This window comes from Eumetopias jubatus, unplaced genomic scaffold (assembly GCF_037043125.1).
Source record: "Eumetopias jubatus isolate StellerSeaLion01/CBP00866 unplaced genomic scaffold, mEumJub1_p1.0 scaffold_9, whole genome shotgun sequence".
Lineage (NCBI taxonomy): Eukaryota > Metazoa > Chordata > Mammalia > Carnivora > Otariidae > Eumetopias > Eumetopias jubatus.
Window position 1 is genome coordinate 114,924,015 of NW_028274815.1, and position 14,914 is coordinate 114,938,928.

The 14,914-nt window shown below is 43.2% G+C and overlaps 1 protein-coding gene across 9 annotated transcripts in view; it reads right to left on the minus strand.

Annotated features, from left to right (window-relative positions):
* Nucleotides 1-14,914, minus strand: part of COMMD7 (COMM domain containing 7) — a 72,040-nt gene that overhangs the window by 55,093 nt on the left and 2,033 nt on the right. For 8 of the 9 annotated variants that reach the window (XR_015768999.1, XR_015768998.1, XR_015769000.1 and 5 more), the window contains exons 2-5: nucleotides 9,892-9,945; nucleotides 9,695-9,797; nucleotides 365-421; nucleotides 246-283 (exon numbers count right to left, since the gene is read on the minus strand). Coding sequence is in view for 3 of the 9 variants with exons in the window: in XM_088026748.1 (XP_087882874.1) it covers nucleotides 246-283; nucleotides 365-421; nucleotides 9,695-9,797; nucleotides 9,892-9,945 (252 nt within the window). In the remaining 6 variants the exon portion in view is untranslated. The remainder of the gene's footprint in view (nucleotides 1-245; nucleotides 284-364; nucleotides 422-9,694; nucleotides 9,798-9,891; nucleotides 9,946-14,914) is intronic. The other variant, XM_028118745.2, reaches the window with a different exon arrangement.

A 14,914-nucleotide genomic window follows, 5' to 3' on the forward strand; every position in this document is an offset into this window, starting at 1 on the left:
CCCAGTTTGGGACGAAAACTGCATGACAATTAAAGTCAGTCAAATCAGAAGCAAAACATCAGAGATGCACTAAATACTGCCGTTTAAACACTGTACGTATGTATGTCATTTGCATGAAAGCCATTAAGCTGGGGAAATGACACAGAATGATTGATGGTTTTTCCTTAGGCGACATTTCTCATTTGTTTCTTTTCATGAAATAAAAGCAAACAAACTTAATTAACCTTGATTAAGCGGAATTATACCTTTTCAGAAAAGTAAGTGGCTTTCTCCTCACTAAGACCTGTAAGAGAACAGAAGGAGACTTTAACATAATAAAGAGCCGCCAGGCCCGTCACCCTGAGGAACCTTGGAAATGACCTACCAAGAGTTATGAAATCAGCCCGGACCTGATCGGCTGTGAGACTCTTCTTCAAGGCACCTGGGAAATGGGAGAAATCAGTTAAAAAGGGTGTATCAGTTAAGCCACTGGCAGTAATTATCAACAGACACAACCAATATGAGAGAGGACAAAGGGGATACACAAAAGACATGGCTAGTTCCAGGAAAATCTCAATCCAGCTGTGGAAAAAAGGCACATAGGAAGCAACTGGAGAACGGGACAGCATGCTTTGTTTCTTGTACAACAGAAGCGTTTACCCCTCTAGAAACTATGAAAGAAGTTAGAGAACAAGAATGACTTTAGGGACTTGGGCCTGGGGGTACCCGATGTGAGGAAAGAATAAGGCCACGGATTCCTGGGGCCAAGTCGGGGAGCTCAATGTCAGGCTGGGTGTAAGGGCAACAGCCTAGAGCTGCACTGTGCAATACAGACCCACTAAAGACGTGGGGTTATTTAAATTTTATTTATTTTTCTCCTAGCACCCCCTTACATTTTAATTAAAACTAAACAAAATTTAAAACTCTGTCCCTCAGTTGCACTCTTTTAAGTCCTCAATGGCCACATGGGTCTGGTGGCCATGGTACTGGACAGTATAGATCAGAGACCATTTCCATCTATTTAGATAGTTCTATTGGACAGAGCTGCCATAGAAAATCAGCTTTCTGGAGGTAAACGAGGATGGACTAACAGTTGGCCTCTACAATCCACAAGTCGATTCCAAAGGGGCCAGGCAAAGCTTCCCCTCACAAGCCCTGAGAGCACGCCCCTGTGGGGGCTGCTTTGTTCTGCTTGCGAGGTCCAATTCCTGAAAACAAAGTGTTGCCAGCAATCTGGGCTTCTCAATGTTTAACCTCTGGCTACAGCCTAGAGTCACAATTTGGCAACCGCTTTAAAATTTTCCACTTCTTAGTCTTCCAGAAGATGACTAATTATAAGGGGACATCCACCACCATCCAGAGAGGGCCCTGGAGTAATACCCTAAGCCCAACTCCCCACCCCCAGCTCACTCCTGAAAAACAATCCTAGAGGCTGTTTGTCCCCTGCAAAATAAACCATGTAAACAAAGGGAGGAAATCTTTTATCGCCAAAATCAGACTGAGCAAGGAAGCCATAGGGAAATAAAAAAGGCAAGACACCAGGGAACCTTGGCCATAAAGGCCCTCCAAGACGGCCACTTCCTAGCCAATTCAATTAATTCGTAACTACCACATGCACAGCTCCTTAGTGTATATCTAGCTCAAATCCAGTATTTTGCTTGATGATCCCAAAGTACTCTGAAGTGGGGATTACTACTAAAACCTTTAATTTACCAGGAAACTAAAGATCAGAAAGATTAAGCTTTTGGGAAGAAAATCTGGCAAAGGTACATAGTCAACAACTGCACTGTCAAGAAGTCCCCCAACAGATATGCTCCCGAGAGCACACTGAAATATACGTGTGAAGCTCTTTAGCAATGTCAGGAGCAAAGATAAAATATCAGGAACAGTGCCCTGGTCTTGGTGCATCCACACAGCAGCCTGGGCACCACGGAGATTTTGTTAAAACTTGAGTCAGTCAGACAATGTCTCTGCCCTGCTCAAAACCCTCTAATAGCTCCAGTTTCACTCAGAATAAAATCCAGAGCTCTTACAACGCCCTGCAGGAACTGGCCGCCTCTAGAACCCCTAAGCTCTTCTCTCCCTCGCTTCCTCAGCTTTTCCTATAATATGCCGGGCAGGTTCCTACCTCCTGGCATTTGCCCTTGCAATTCCCTCTGCTGGGGACGCTCTTTCCCAAATCTGCACGGGTCCCTTCCCTCATGTCATTCCAGCTTCTCCTTGAATCTCACCTCCAAGAGGACCCCTGGCTACTCCATTTCAAGGGGAGCTGCTCTTCACTGGTACCCTTCTACTGCTGTACTTTTCTGTGATGCATTCTTAACCACCCAACGTCACGTGACACATTTATTGTTGGTTTTTCCACTAGAATATCAGTTTGATGAGAAAAAGGACTTGGTCTGTTTTGTTCATTGTTGTGTCCCAAGCCATACTTTAAAAAATATATTTACATCATGCTAGGCTTCAAGCCCTTGATTAATTAATCTTTCTTTTTATTAATTAATCAAGATACAACTGACTCCGCACTCAGTGGGGAGTCTGCCTCAGGCTTCTCTCTCTTCCTCTGCCCCTCCCGTCCACCTCCTCCAATCCAGCGTGCAGGCTCTCTCTCTAATAAGCAAATCCTAAAAAAAAAGGGAGAGATACAATTGACATATAACATTGTGTAAGTTTAAGGTGTACAACCTGTTGATCTGATACATTTATATATGGCAATGTGACTGCCACTACAGCATTAGCTAATACCTCTATCACATCACATAATTATCATTTCCTTTCTGTGGTGAGAACCTTTAAGATATTTTTTTTTTAAGATTTTTATTTATTTTTATTTGAGAGAGAGACAGAGACAGAGCATAAGCAGGAAGAAGAGGCAGAGGGAGAGGGAGAAGGAGACTTTCCACTGAGCAGGGAGCCCTACTCGGGGCTCTACCCCAGGACCCTGAGTTCATGACCTGAGCCGAAGGTAGACGCTTAACCGACTGAGCCACCCAGGCACCCCCAGAACCTTTAAGATCTAAGCTCTTACTGGGACACCTGGGTGGATCAGTCTGTTAAGTGTCTGCCTTTGGCTCAGGTCATGATCCCAGGGTCCTGGGATCAAGCCCCGCATTGAGCCCTGCATCGGGCTCCTGCTTGGTGGGGAGTCTGCCTCTCCCTCTCCATCTGCCTCTCCCCCAGTTCATGCTCTCTCTCACTCTCTCTCAAATAAATAAATAAAATCTTTAAAAAGATCTTAAGCTCTTAGCAGTTTCGAAGTTTATAATACAGTATTGTTGATTATAGCTCTTAACTTCTTTTTCAGCTTTCTCCTTTGGTGATTCCTTTGTCCTAAGCACATGACAGGCCTGAAGCCTTGACTCTATGTCAGACAGACAGAAAATTTTAAGTCCAGGGCTGGAGTCCCCAGAACATGCCACTTAGGGAAATTTGAGAATGTCCTTCTTTAAACACAGATAACCAACTGAGATGGTTTATAAAGTCCTTGGGCACCAGTTTTCACCGAACAGGTGCCTTAGGCAAACCCTTATTGCCATCAAACACTATGGGGGACAAGACAAAGGTTTATGTCCAGGGTGAGGGTTCTACTTTTGCCAGGGAACAGTTGGAAAACTAGTGTATTGTTCTTCTAGTCAAAAATCTACATAAACTTATTCAGTGTAATAAGGGAAGCCCAAGGAACAGAACTAAGCATTGGTTAAAACTCCAGGAGAAGGAAGCAGATGGTAGAGAGCAAGGCACATTCAGTCAGTGATTACTGACCCTGAAGGATGACCAGCTGAATCCACTTCTCTGAGGCTCATGGAAAGACAGAAGTCATAGTCACTGTACGTGCATTTACTGAGGACCTGCTCGGTGCCAGCACTATGCTAGCTGCTGGGAAACATCAATGAACCACACAGACAATGTCTGCCCTCGTGAGGCTTACGTTCTATTGAGAAGCAGAAGACCACAGCAATAATGTAACAAGTAAGGAAGCCATACAGAGTATGACTGAAAAAGTGCCACAGAGAAAAGTAATAAACACAGCAGGGGGAGGCTGGAGTCCTGGGGAACTTAGCTCAACAGTTGATTAAAAATCATGTGTGAAGGGCGCCTGGGTGGCTCAGACGTTAAGCATCTGCCTTTTGGCTCAGGTCATGATCCCAGGGTCCTGGGATCGAGCCCCACATCGGGCTCCATGCTCAGCAGGAAGCCTGCTTCTCCCTCTCCCACTCCCCTGCTTGTGTTCCTGCTCTCGCTGTCTCTGTCAAATAATAAAATCTTAAAAAAAAAAAAAGAAGAAGAAATACCATTTGTGACTACTGTTCAATGCTGATTACTCTGTTTTTGCCCAGCCACAAAGAACTCCTTTGGGAGAGGAGAAGGGGAGTTTTTTAAGAAAAGGGGAGTTATCACCTTTTCTTAAAAAACAATCTTGCTAAGTATTAAAATAAAACCAGGCTTGGGCGCCTGGCTGGCTCAGTTGGTTAAGCGACTGCCTTCGGCTCAGGTCATGATCCTGAAGTCCCGGGATCAAGTCCCGCATCGGGCTCCCTGCTCAGCGGGGAGTCTGCTTCTCCCTCTGACCCTCCCCCCTCTCGTGCTCTCTCTGTCTCATTCTCTCTCTCTCAAATAAATAAATAAAATCTTAAAAAAATAAATAAATAAAAAATAAATAAATAAAATAAAACCAGGCTTAAACAGTAGCCCTACAGCCAAGTTATCTGTAATCTGGGAGTCACCTGTGTCTAAAAGACAAGCAGTGCACTGCCACTCACTGAAGTATTTCACATTTAGTATCTTTCTCTATTCTTATAATGATGTATGAACTCCTATTATAAGCTCTGTTTTCTGAGGACACTGATTCTCAGAGAGGTTCAATAACTTGGCTGAAGATCTCAAAGCTGTTAAGTAGCCATGGTGACAAGTAAGCACACAAGGGCCATCCAGCAACCAAATGCCATGTGGGGACCCTCCCTGGATCCTGATGAGAGGAACCAACTACAAACAAACAAAATACACGAGACAATGAGGACATCTGAACACTGACTGCATATTTTAATTTCAGATATGATAATGGCATTGTGGTTTGATAAGGGGGAAAAGGGGCCTTTATCTTTTAGAGATAATGACTAGGTATTCAGAAATGAAATGATATGACCTCTGAGATATGCTTTAAAATAATCCAGTTTGGACAGCAGTGAGAAGTGGGAGGGGTATGGATGAAACAATCTGGCTATGGGCTGATAACTACTGAAGTCAGGTGTTTTTAAGAATTACATACTAAGTAGTAAAAGAAAAACATTAAAAAAACAAAAAACAAAAGCCACTGGGCTTTATGCCAACCATGGGAGATACTGGCCCCAGCTCTTCCTCTGTAAGATCCTAAGCAAGTCACTTCCCTTCTCTAAGGCTCTCTTTATCTGTAAGAGAAAGATTAGACTAGATCAGCACTTACAAAAAACTTTTTTTTTTAAAAGATTTTATTATTTATTTGACAGAGAGAGACACAGCGAGAAAGGGAACACAAGCAGGGGGAGGAGAGGGAGAAGCAGGCTTCCCTTGGAGCAGGGAGCCCGACATGGGGCTTGATTCCAGGATCCTGGGATCACGACCTGAGCCGAAGGCAGACGCTTAATGACTGAGCCACCCAGGCGCCCCACAAAAAGCTTTTACCTGACCCGCTCCCTGCAAGAAGAGTAGGAGGAGAAGAAGACGGGTTTCATGGTTAACTGTTTCTCAGATACTGGATAAGCAGGTTTCTTTATTGCGGGACTTTTCAGAGCCTGAGATACGTTAATATGTATGTCTCTCCAAGATTCCAAGGCTGGGGGAGCGGGAGGGGACAGTATCTCCTGCTTCTGGCTGACCACACAAGCCTTTTCTGGATGAAAACACCAATTTGGGGACCACTGATCTGGAGGGTGGCGGCTCCCCCAGCTCTAACAAGCTGTACTTCTATGAGGAGGCCTTACTGCAAGGCAGGCCCAGGATGAGGGACGAGGAAGAGGGTGAGGACCTGGAGGCCCTTAAATTTCAGATGAGATTAGGAAAAAGCCTTCAGTGCCACGCTGAGGATTACAGACCTCACCATGAGAAGTCAATGGTTGTGAGGTGCAACATGATCCCAGCTGTGCTGCAGGAGTGTCCTCCAGGCCAGGTTGGAACCAGGGATAGAAGAGTAGAGGTGGAGATGTTACTGCTCAACAATAAGGCAGGAAGGACTAAGAACTTGTTCTGGACTGAGGAAGAGACAAGTGACTTATAAGCTACACCCTCAGACGCTTAGTCTCATAATCGAGAGAAGGCATAGGACTGAAGCTAACTGAACTATCGATACATAAAGCTGAAGTTTAGCCAACACTGTATTAATTACTTTGCATATATTAACTCATTCATTCCTAATGTACAACCATACTGCTCTTATTACTGTTTTTCGTGTAAGAAACTGAGGCTGATTTGACCAAGGCTGAATAGCTATATAGGTGATGTGACTAACACTCAAATCCACGTGAGCCTGTCAAGCCCACCTCTTGAATGGTATGCTATGAGTTCCTCAGGGTTCTCTGCACCTATAGAAAATGATCTGCTATAAACAATGACAATCAATCTTGCCTAAAAAATATACACCCAACATCCCCTGGGAGGGTCACAGGATCTCCCAAGTTCAGTTCAACTCATGCAGCATGTACTAAGCATCTGCTTTATGTCATCACTTTACTTATAACCTTGGCTCAGGAAAGAAGTACAAGATCCTCCCCTGACTTCAAAGAACAAGCTCTCTGTCAAAGCCACAAAATAGACACATGTAAAACAGCATGAGCAATAGAAAACTGTAAACGATTATGGTCCAAAATGATAACTATAGATAAAAACCATCTCTCGGGAGCTGAGAGGAAGGGAGGGCACTGCGGATTGAAGTGGTTTAGGAAGGCTTTCTGAGGCAGCACAGGGGCGCGAGTTCCCGGGTTGAGGAGGACTGAAGGCAGTCTGACAGGATTTGAGGGGGTGGGGAGAAGAGCTAACGAAGACTGGAAAGAAGGGAGGCAAGGACACCAGAAGACCGAAGTCTCCTGAAAAATCAGTGTCCACAACAGCTGTCAGGTAGACAGGTATCTACCCAGAGACAAACCCATCCCCACAGGTGTAGGCCAGAATGAGAAAGACAACTCTGGCACTGCACCCCGGGCCCCTACCCTACAGAAACGCTCACACCGGAGAGTGTACAATGTCCTGAGGCCATTTGCTGTGGCACTGTTTCTAAGAGTGAAAGGTTACAAAGATGTGCAGCAACAGGAAACCCCCGACTAGCTGAAGAGACACCCAGCACATGGCACATTACAGCCCTCAGAAGAATGAAGTCGACATGGAGAAATCTCCATGACGTACCACGCAGGAAAAAATACAAGCTGCAAGAACACTTTTTTTTTTAAAGACTTTATTTATTTGACCAAGAGAGACACAGCGAGAGAGGGAACACAAGCAGGGGGAGTGGGAGAGGGAGAAACAGGCTTCCCGCTGAGCAGGGAGCCCGATGCTCAATGCAGGGCTCGATCCCAGGACCCTGGGATCATGACCTAAGCCGAAGGCAGACAGACGCTTAACGATTGAGCCACCCAGAGGCCCCATGCAAGAGCACTTTTATGGTTTACTACCAGTCATGAAAAACAAAACTACACGAATGTCTATGTGCGTGTCTGCCAGTGGACGTGAAAATATAAAAGGATATACACCAAATGCGATGGTGTCTGGAGACAAGTAGCAGGAGAGCAGAAGGGGATTTTTCACTTCTGACTCTGCACTGTTGTAGGTTTGCAATGAAAATTTATTCCCGTGCGCCTGGGTGGCTCAGTTGGTTAAGCGACTGCCTTCGGCTCAGGTCATGATCCGGGAGTCCCGGAATCGAGTCCCGCATCGGGCTCCCTGCTCAGCGGGGAGTCTGCTTCTCCCTCTGACCCTCTTCCCTCTCGTGCTCTCTATCTCTCATTCTCTCTCTCTCAAATAAATAAAATCTTAAAAAAGAAAAAGAAAATTTATTCCCATGTTACAAAAGACTGCATATTCTCATCCAGCCTTTGGTTCACATGCCTTTAACCCACCACAAGGGCAACAAATACAAGAATCATACAGAGGATGAGAAAATTTCACAGTTGGAAACCTCAGGATGTTCTGATTCAAGCCCCCAGAACCTCAGGAGCAAAGGACAGGCAAAGGAAAGGACCTGCACTAAGATATGGGAAGGCGCCCAACAGGAACAAACAAATGAAGCCCCCAGCTTTCAGTGCACCACTGGGCTGAGAGCTTGGGAAGATCAGTCCACTGCCAATTTGTAAAATGTGCAAACCAGGGATGCTGTTTTACCTCCTCTCAGTCTGGTCAACATTGATTCATTCTTTGAGACTGGCCTCAAATGTCGCCTCTCTCTTTACATAAAATTAACTTGTGATTAAATTGCCAAATCAAGCATCTCTTTAGATAATATACAGTCAAAAATAAACAATTAAGACAGCCTGTAGTCCTTCCACCCAGATATAGCCACAGTTAACATTTTTTTCTTTACAAAAATAGGACTGTGGTATAATAAACTATTATTTTTATTAAACAGTATATTGTGAACGATTTTCCATATCATTACATTTTCCTCAACAGCATCTTTTTAAATTATTACAGAATTTGAAAAATAAGAGCAACCTCTTACTGAGGTACTACGTTATACGTATCATTTACATTATCTCAATCTTCAAAACAAGCCCCATTCACATACCAAGAAAAAGCTGATTGGCGGAACAATGTTAGAGAGGGGTTGTTGCTAAGGCTTGGGAGAGATCGGGTACCTGGACAAAGTGACACTACTCAGCAAGTGACAGACCCACATCTACCTAACTCAGGACCATGAATTTTTGACCACCACAATGTTCCCCTGTAAAAACAGACCACAGCGCATTATACTAATCTCTAACTGCTGGGCAATTTGTTTCTAATTTTTCTGTATCATCAAAACAGTGCTATGATGGACATCCCTACAGCTAAACCTTTGTGATCCCCTCCTTCCTGGCTAGAAACTTTTCCTGATTGCTTAGGCATATTACTTCTGAAACCATCTGCAGTGAAAGACCTTTTTTATTTTCAATCCATCGTGGACTAGTATTTTTGTAAAGTACAATGAAAATTAAAAAAAAAAACATACAAAATATAAGCCCCAACTAGTTAAAATGGTAAATTTTACATTATGTATATTTTACCACATTAAATTAAAAAAAAAAATACAAGCCCCTAGGGTGCCTGGCTGGCTCAGTTGGTAGAACGTGCAACTCCTGATTTTGGGGTTGAGTTTGAGCCCTATACTGGGTGTAGAGATTACTTAAAAATAAAATCTTAAAAAAAAATACAAGCCCCATTTAAAAAAAAAAAAACCAGCGGTTTCAAAAATTTTTACCAAATTGCTATAAAAGCTTCTAAATGCTTATTCTCAATTTCTGGACTTACTGTGCAGAGGACCAGATAGCAGTTTGGGGATAGAAGCTAGGATGCAGACTGCACTTTGAGCTATACTCTATTACATTTTCCTGCAGTTGTCTGTGTACCTGGCTTCCCTCCCTAGACTTCGAGTCCTGCCCACGTCTGGCTCTCTACTGAATGCGCTGGCTCAGTGCCCAGAGCAGCTTGCCGACTCTGTGGACTGAAAGAATTCAAGTAACATCTCCGGCCTCGGCTGCTAAGAGAGGCTACTCACCATTTGGAACCAGAAGGAGGCTTTTCACGATGCTTCTGAGAGGGCCAAGACTGATCTGATTGGTGGTGGCAAACTCAGAGAGCTGAGCCAGAAACCTTTCCACCTGCAGAAACGGGACAAACCAGGCCTTCACTTGCTTAGCATCTCAGGGCTGTAGACCCACACTCGGGAACTCTCCTTATCACAAGGTACTTTACCTCTTTTGGCTCAGTTAGGAAGTGGAAGAGCACTTCTGTCAAGGCCGAGAACTGCTGTGAAGAGAATAACACAGAACATCAGTAACATTCTACTTCTGTGTCAGTGTTCCCCCACCCCATCCAACTATAGACCCTTAAGAGAGAACACACAGGTGTTGATACCTGTTTGATCATCTTAAAGTTCAAATATTTACAACACCCACTACCCAGTGTCACTATATCAGTACTACTATATTGTCTGAAAAACTCGTATATTTTATTGGAACACTTGGGAGATACATATTGAGACTGTGAATGTACGCACACACATGCGTATACATATCTCAAGGGTCCAAATACACACACACACACACACGACCTGAGAGGGAGATCACTGGAAGATTAATAGTAGTTGCTTTTTTCTTTTTGTTTATATTTCCACATATTTATTATTCAAACATAAGCCAATCCAAATAATATGATTTCTTCTTTTTCCGCACCACACGAATGTTAACATACTATGCAAATTTTTTCTCTACCTTGTCTTTCAAAGCAGTTATTTCTGTGTAGTGGGACTGGGTGATTTTTATTTTCTTCTGTCTATCCATATTTTCTGGGTTTCTTCCCCACAATAAACATTATGTATATGACAAAACAGTAAAGTTTACACTTTATATTATCTACTGTCGTAGAACAGTCTCTTATTCTTTCTTTTTTTAAAGATTTTATTTATTTATTTGACAGAGAGCGAGAGAGGGAATACAAGCAGGGGAGTGGGAGAGGGAGAAGCAGGTTCCCCACCCAGCAGGAAGCCCGACCTGAGATCAGGAATCCAGTAGAAGGCAGACGCTTAACAACTGAGCCACCCACCCAGGTGCTCCTCTTATTCTTTATTTTTTTAAGATTTTATTTTTAAAAGTTTGTTTTCATTTTTTTAGTAATAAAATTAATGACTCTCCCTGCCCCCCCATTTCAGTCCCACTGCCCACAGGTGGTTACTGCTAACACCTTTGTGGCCTTCCCAGAATTGCATTTGAATTTAATTTCTTTTAAATACAAAGGAGATGATGGGGCGCCTGGGTGGCTCAGTCGTTAAGCAACTGCCTTCTGCTCAGGTCCTGATCCCAGTGTCCTGGGATCGAGCCCCGCATCGAGCCCCGCATCGAGCCCCGCATCGAGCCCCGTATCAGGCTCCCTGCTCTGTGGGAAGCCTGCTTCTCCCTCTCCCACTCCCCCTGCTTGTGTTCCCTCTCTCGCTGTGTCTGTCAAATGAATAAATAAAATCTTTAAAAAAAAATACAAAGGAGGGCGCCTGGGTGGCTCAGTTGGTTAAGCGACTGCCTTCGGCTCAGGTCATGATCCTGGAGTCCCGGGATCGAGTCCCGCATTGGGCTCCCCGCTCAGTGGGGAGTCTGCTTCTCCCTCTGACCCTCTTCCCTCTCATGCTCTCTATCTCTCATTCTCTCTCTCTCTCTCTCTCTCAAATAATAAAATCTTTAAAAAAAAATACAAAGGAGGTGATAGTGAACCTACACCCTGCACCTTGCTTTTTTTCATCCAATTATATCTTAGAGATTCATCTTGTCAGTAGATATAATTCTACCAGTCTTTTTTTTAAAGATTTATTTGTCAGAGAGAGAGAGAGAGAGAGAGCACAAGCAGGGGGAGGGGCAGGCAGAGGGAGAAGCAGGCTCCCCACTGAGCAGGGAGCTTGACTCCGGGCTCGGTCCCAGGACCCCGGGATCATGACCCGGGCCCAAGGTAGGCGCTTAACTGACTGAGCCACCCAGACATCCCTCTACCCAGTTTTTAAAAAAGATTTTATTTTTTTAAAGTAATCTCTACACCCAACTTGGGGTTTGAACTGACAACCCGAGATCAAGAGTAGCACACTCCTCCAACCGAGCCAGCCAGGCACCCCTCTACCCAATTATTTTAACAAGTGCACAGCACTCAACTGTATATACTTAGCAGGTGTGTGCCTGCTTTGTTATTCTAAATAATACTGCGATGAATATCCTCCCACATATCTCTTTGTGACATATGTGTCTATAAAATATTTTTAAAATGTATCTTAGGTCAAATGATATATGCATTTTAAATTCTGAGAAAATGCTACCAAACTGTCTTGCAAAGAAGTTGCATGGATTTATACTCCCACCTGCCAATAGCACAGAGGTTTCTACTTTCTCAAAACTTCATGGATATTCCCTGGAAACATTTTAATCAAGCCTGATCCGGGCGTTGTCTTTCTGCAGCAATAATGGTAATTGGTATTAGCCTTGCATAACTACTGATTCTATATAGTAAAAACAAGAAAAGTCAGGGACTAGTTTCAGACTGTCCTCAGACTACGAGTTTTCCTTATTTCCCCCTGCAATCTGTGGACTGTCAGATCTTTGGCTAACTGTATTTCCTACGTCACCCTGGGCCTTTTAAGAAATGGAGCAGCTGAGAAGCCCTCCAGTGGCTTTTCCATTTCCAGGCCTGAGCCTAGCATTCAGGTTCAACCTCCCTGTGAGGCCTCAACCTAATCTGGTCTGCAGGACACACTAAGCCCCATCCCTATCTCCTCTTTTCCCCAAAGCCTCCTTTATCCTTCAATGCCCTGCTGCCAAGACACCATGACCCTCCCAATAAGAAAGTGACCTACCCAGATTCTTAACTTCTGAGGCTCCCTCCTGGAACCTTGCCTGAGGGCACTTAGAGTTTTAAATCTTGATAAGAAACACAGACTTGTCTTAGCAGAGAAGGTTCCTTCAAATGGTCAGAGTCGTAGTTATTACAAGTGCACAGTTAAGTATTTGTTGAATAAATCTTCCCTAAACACCTTCCCCATTCTTTGCCTTTATATCTGCATAGCTGTCTCCTTCTGGAATGTTCATCTGCTCATCACCAACCATGAAATCAAATCTTAACTATTCTCACCAGTAAATGTATGGAAAGATGTTCAAGATCATTCCAGATGAGAAATGCAAATCAGTAAAATAAGGAAGTACCACTTTTTAACTTATCAGATCTTCAAAAATAAAAGTTTGATAACACCAGTGCTGGTGAAAGTACCAGGAAACAGATATGCTTGCACTGTTGATGAGAGGATAAAACCAGGACAACCTTTCCAGAGGGCAATTTGATAGCTGTATCTAATTTTTTAAATGCTTGTATCTCTTGACTTAGTAATTCCACTGCAGGAAGTATATCCTTCAGATATGTTCCAAAAAGTAAACCCAGACACATTTACACAAAGCAATTCATTGACAGCATTGTTCATAAAAACAAAAAACTGAAAGCAACTTAAGTGTCTATTAATATAGAGCAGGTTAAATAAATTATGGTAGAACCATTTCAAGGAATATCATGCAATCCCTTTTGTATAAAAAAAGATTTTAACGGATACCCATATATATACAGGCAGATGCAGACTTTTTTTTCTACAAAGATACACAAGAAACTATTAAAATGACAGTTTCTGCAGACAAGAGAAATAGATATTTTAATTTTATACCTTTGGGGGCGCCTGGGTGGCTCAGTTGGTTAAACATCTGCCTTTGGCTCAGGTCATTGGGATCCAGCCCCACTTCATGCTCCTTGCTCAGTGGGGAACCTGCTTGTCCCTCTCCCTCCACCCCCAGGCTTGTGCTCTATCTCAAATAAATTAATAAAATCTTAAAAAAAAATTTAGACCTTTGAATACTATATGAATTTTCTAACTGTATGTGTTGCTTTCATTTACAGCTAGGTGAGAAGACGGTAGACCATTTGTTTTCTTTATATTTTTCTGAATTTCCTCTCTCATAACCATTCTAAAAATCATTATTTTTTTTAATCCTATTCTCAAAGATGCACATTACCTAGGACTGGCCACAGGCATCAGAGAATACATCTAGGTGCACTTAGGACTGTGCTGGATCTGTTTTCTGACCTGCCCTAGCAGATCACAACTTCCCCATCGTAAGAGGCTGTGTCCATCATGCCTTTGCAAACCTCACTGGGTTTAGTGGCTATTTAGTGTACAGTAGGCATTCAGAAAAATACCCACTGAGTGAGCAATAAATGTTGATTTTAGTATATGTGCTGCCGAAGCGAGCAATGAGCAATAAATGTTGATGCCCACACTGATACACTGATTCTTTTTCTCCTTGATGCCTAGGCCTCAGACTTCAAAATAAATTCAGCTAACAGAGTGGGTACTTAGAAAAATCTGATCATTCAACAAAAGGCAGGGAAAGGATTCTGGTAAATTGCTCATTAGGAAAAAGCTTTCTGTGTTAAAAAAAAAAAAAACAAAGGTAAAGGGGCACCTGACTGGCTCAGTCTTAAGAGGATGCAACTCCTGATATCAGGATTATGAGTCTGAGCCCCCACACACTGAGTGTAGAGACTACTAAAAACAAACAAACAAAAAAACAAACAACAGGTAAAGACCCAGAGTGGGTTGTTTGTTTTGCTTTTAAATAGGCTCCACGCCCAACGTGGAGCCCAATACAGGCCTAACTCGTGATCCTGAGATGAAGACCTGAGCTGAGATCAAGAGTCAGAAGCCCAACCTACTGAGCCACCCAGGCGCCCCCAGAGTACATTTTAAAGTTAGGATATGAGGGCAAGCTCTGATTTTAAAGAATGTGGTTTATGTTTTTTTTCCATAAATACCAAGTTGGAGATAACCTTAGGGATCCTATCATCCTGCAGCCTCAAAGTTTTTTAGCAGCAGAAATGTTTTTTTATTCTCCAAATGGAAATCTTTGAGAAAACCCTGCCATATAAACAAGTGAAAGCTAAGCTACCTAGTTGGGGAAATCACCTACAAAACTCTGTTCTGTTTCATTCCCCAGAATCTAAAGTCAAGCATCTGGTCCTGAATTCCTGGCTCCACCACTTCCTGGCTGCCTGACCTTAAACAGGTCAATTTCTTTCCCGGAACCATTTTTCTTATCTATAAGTGGGAATAATAACAGCACCTACCTTTTTAGAGGTGTTACACATAAAGCACTGGAAAACAATGCCTGCCACATGGTACATGCTCAATAAATGACAGCTATTTTTG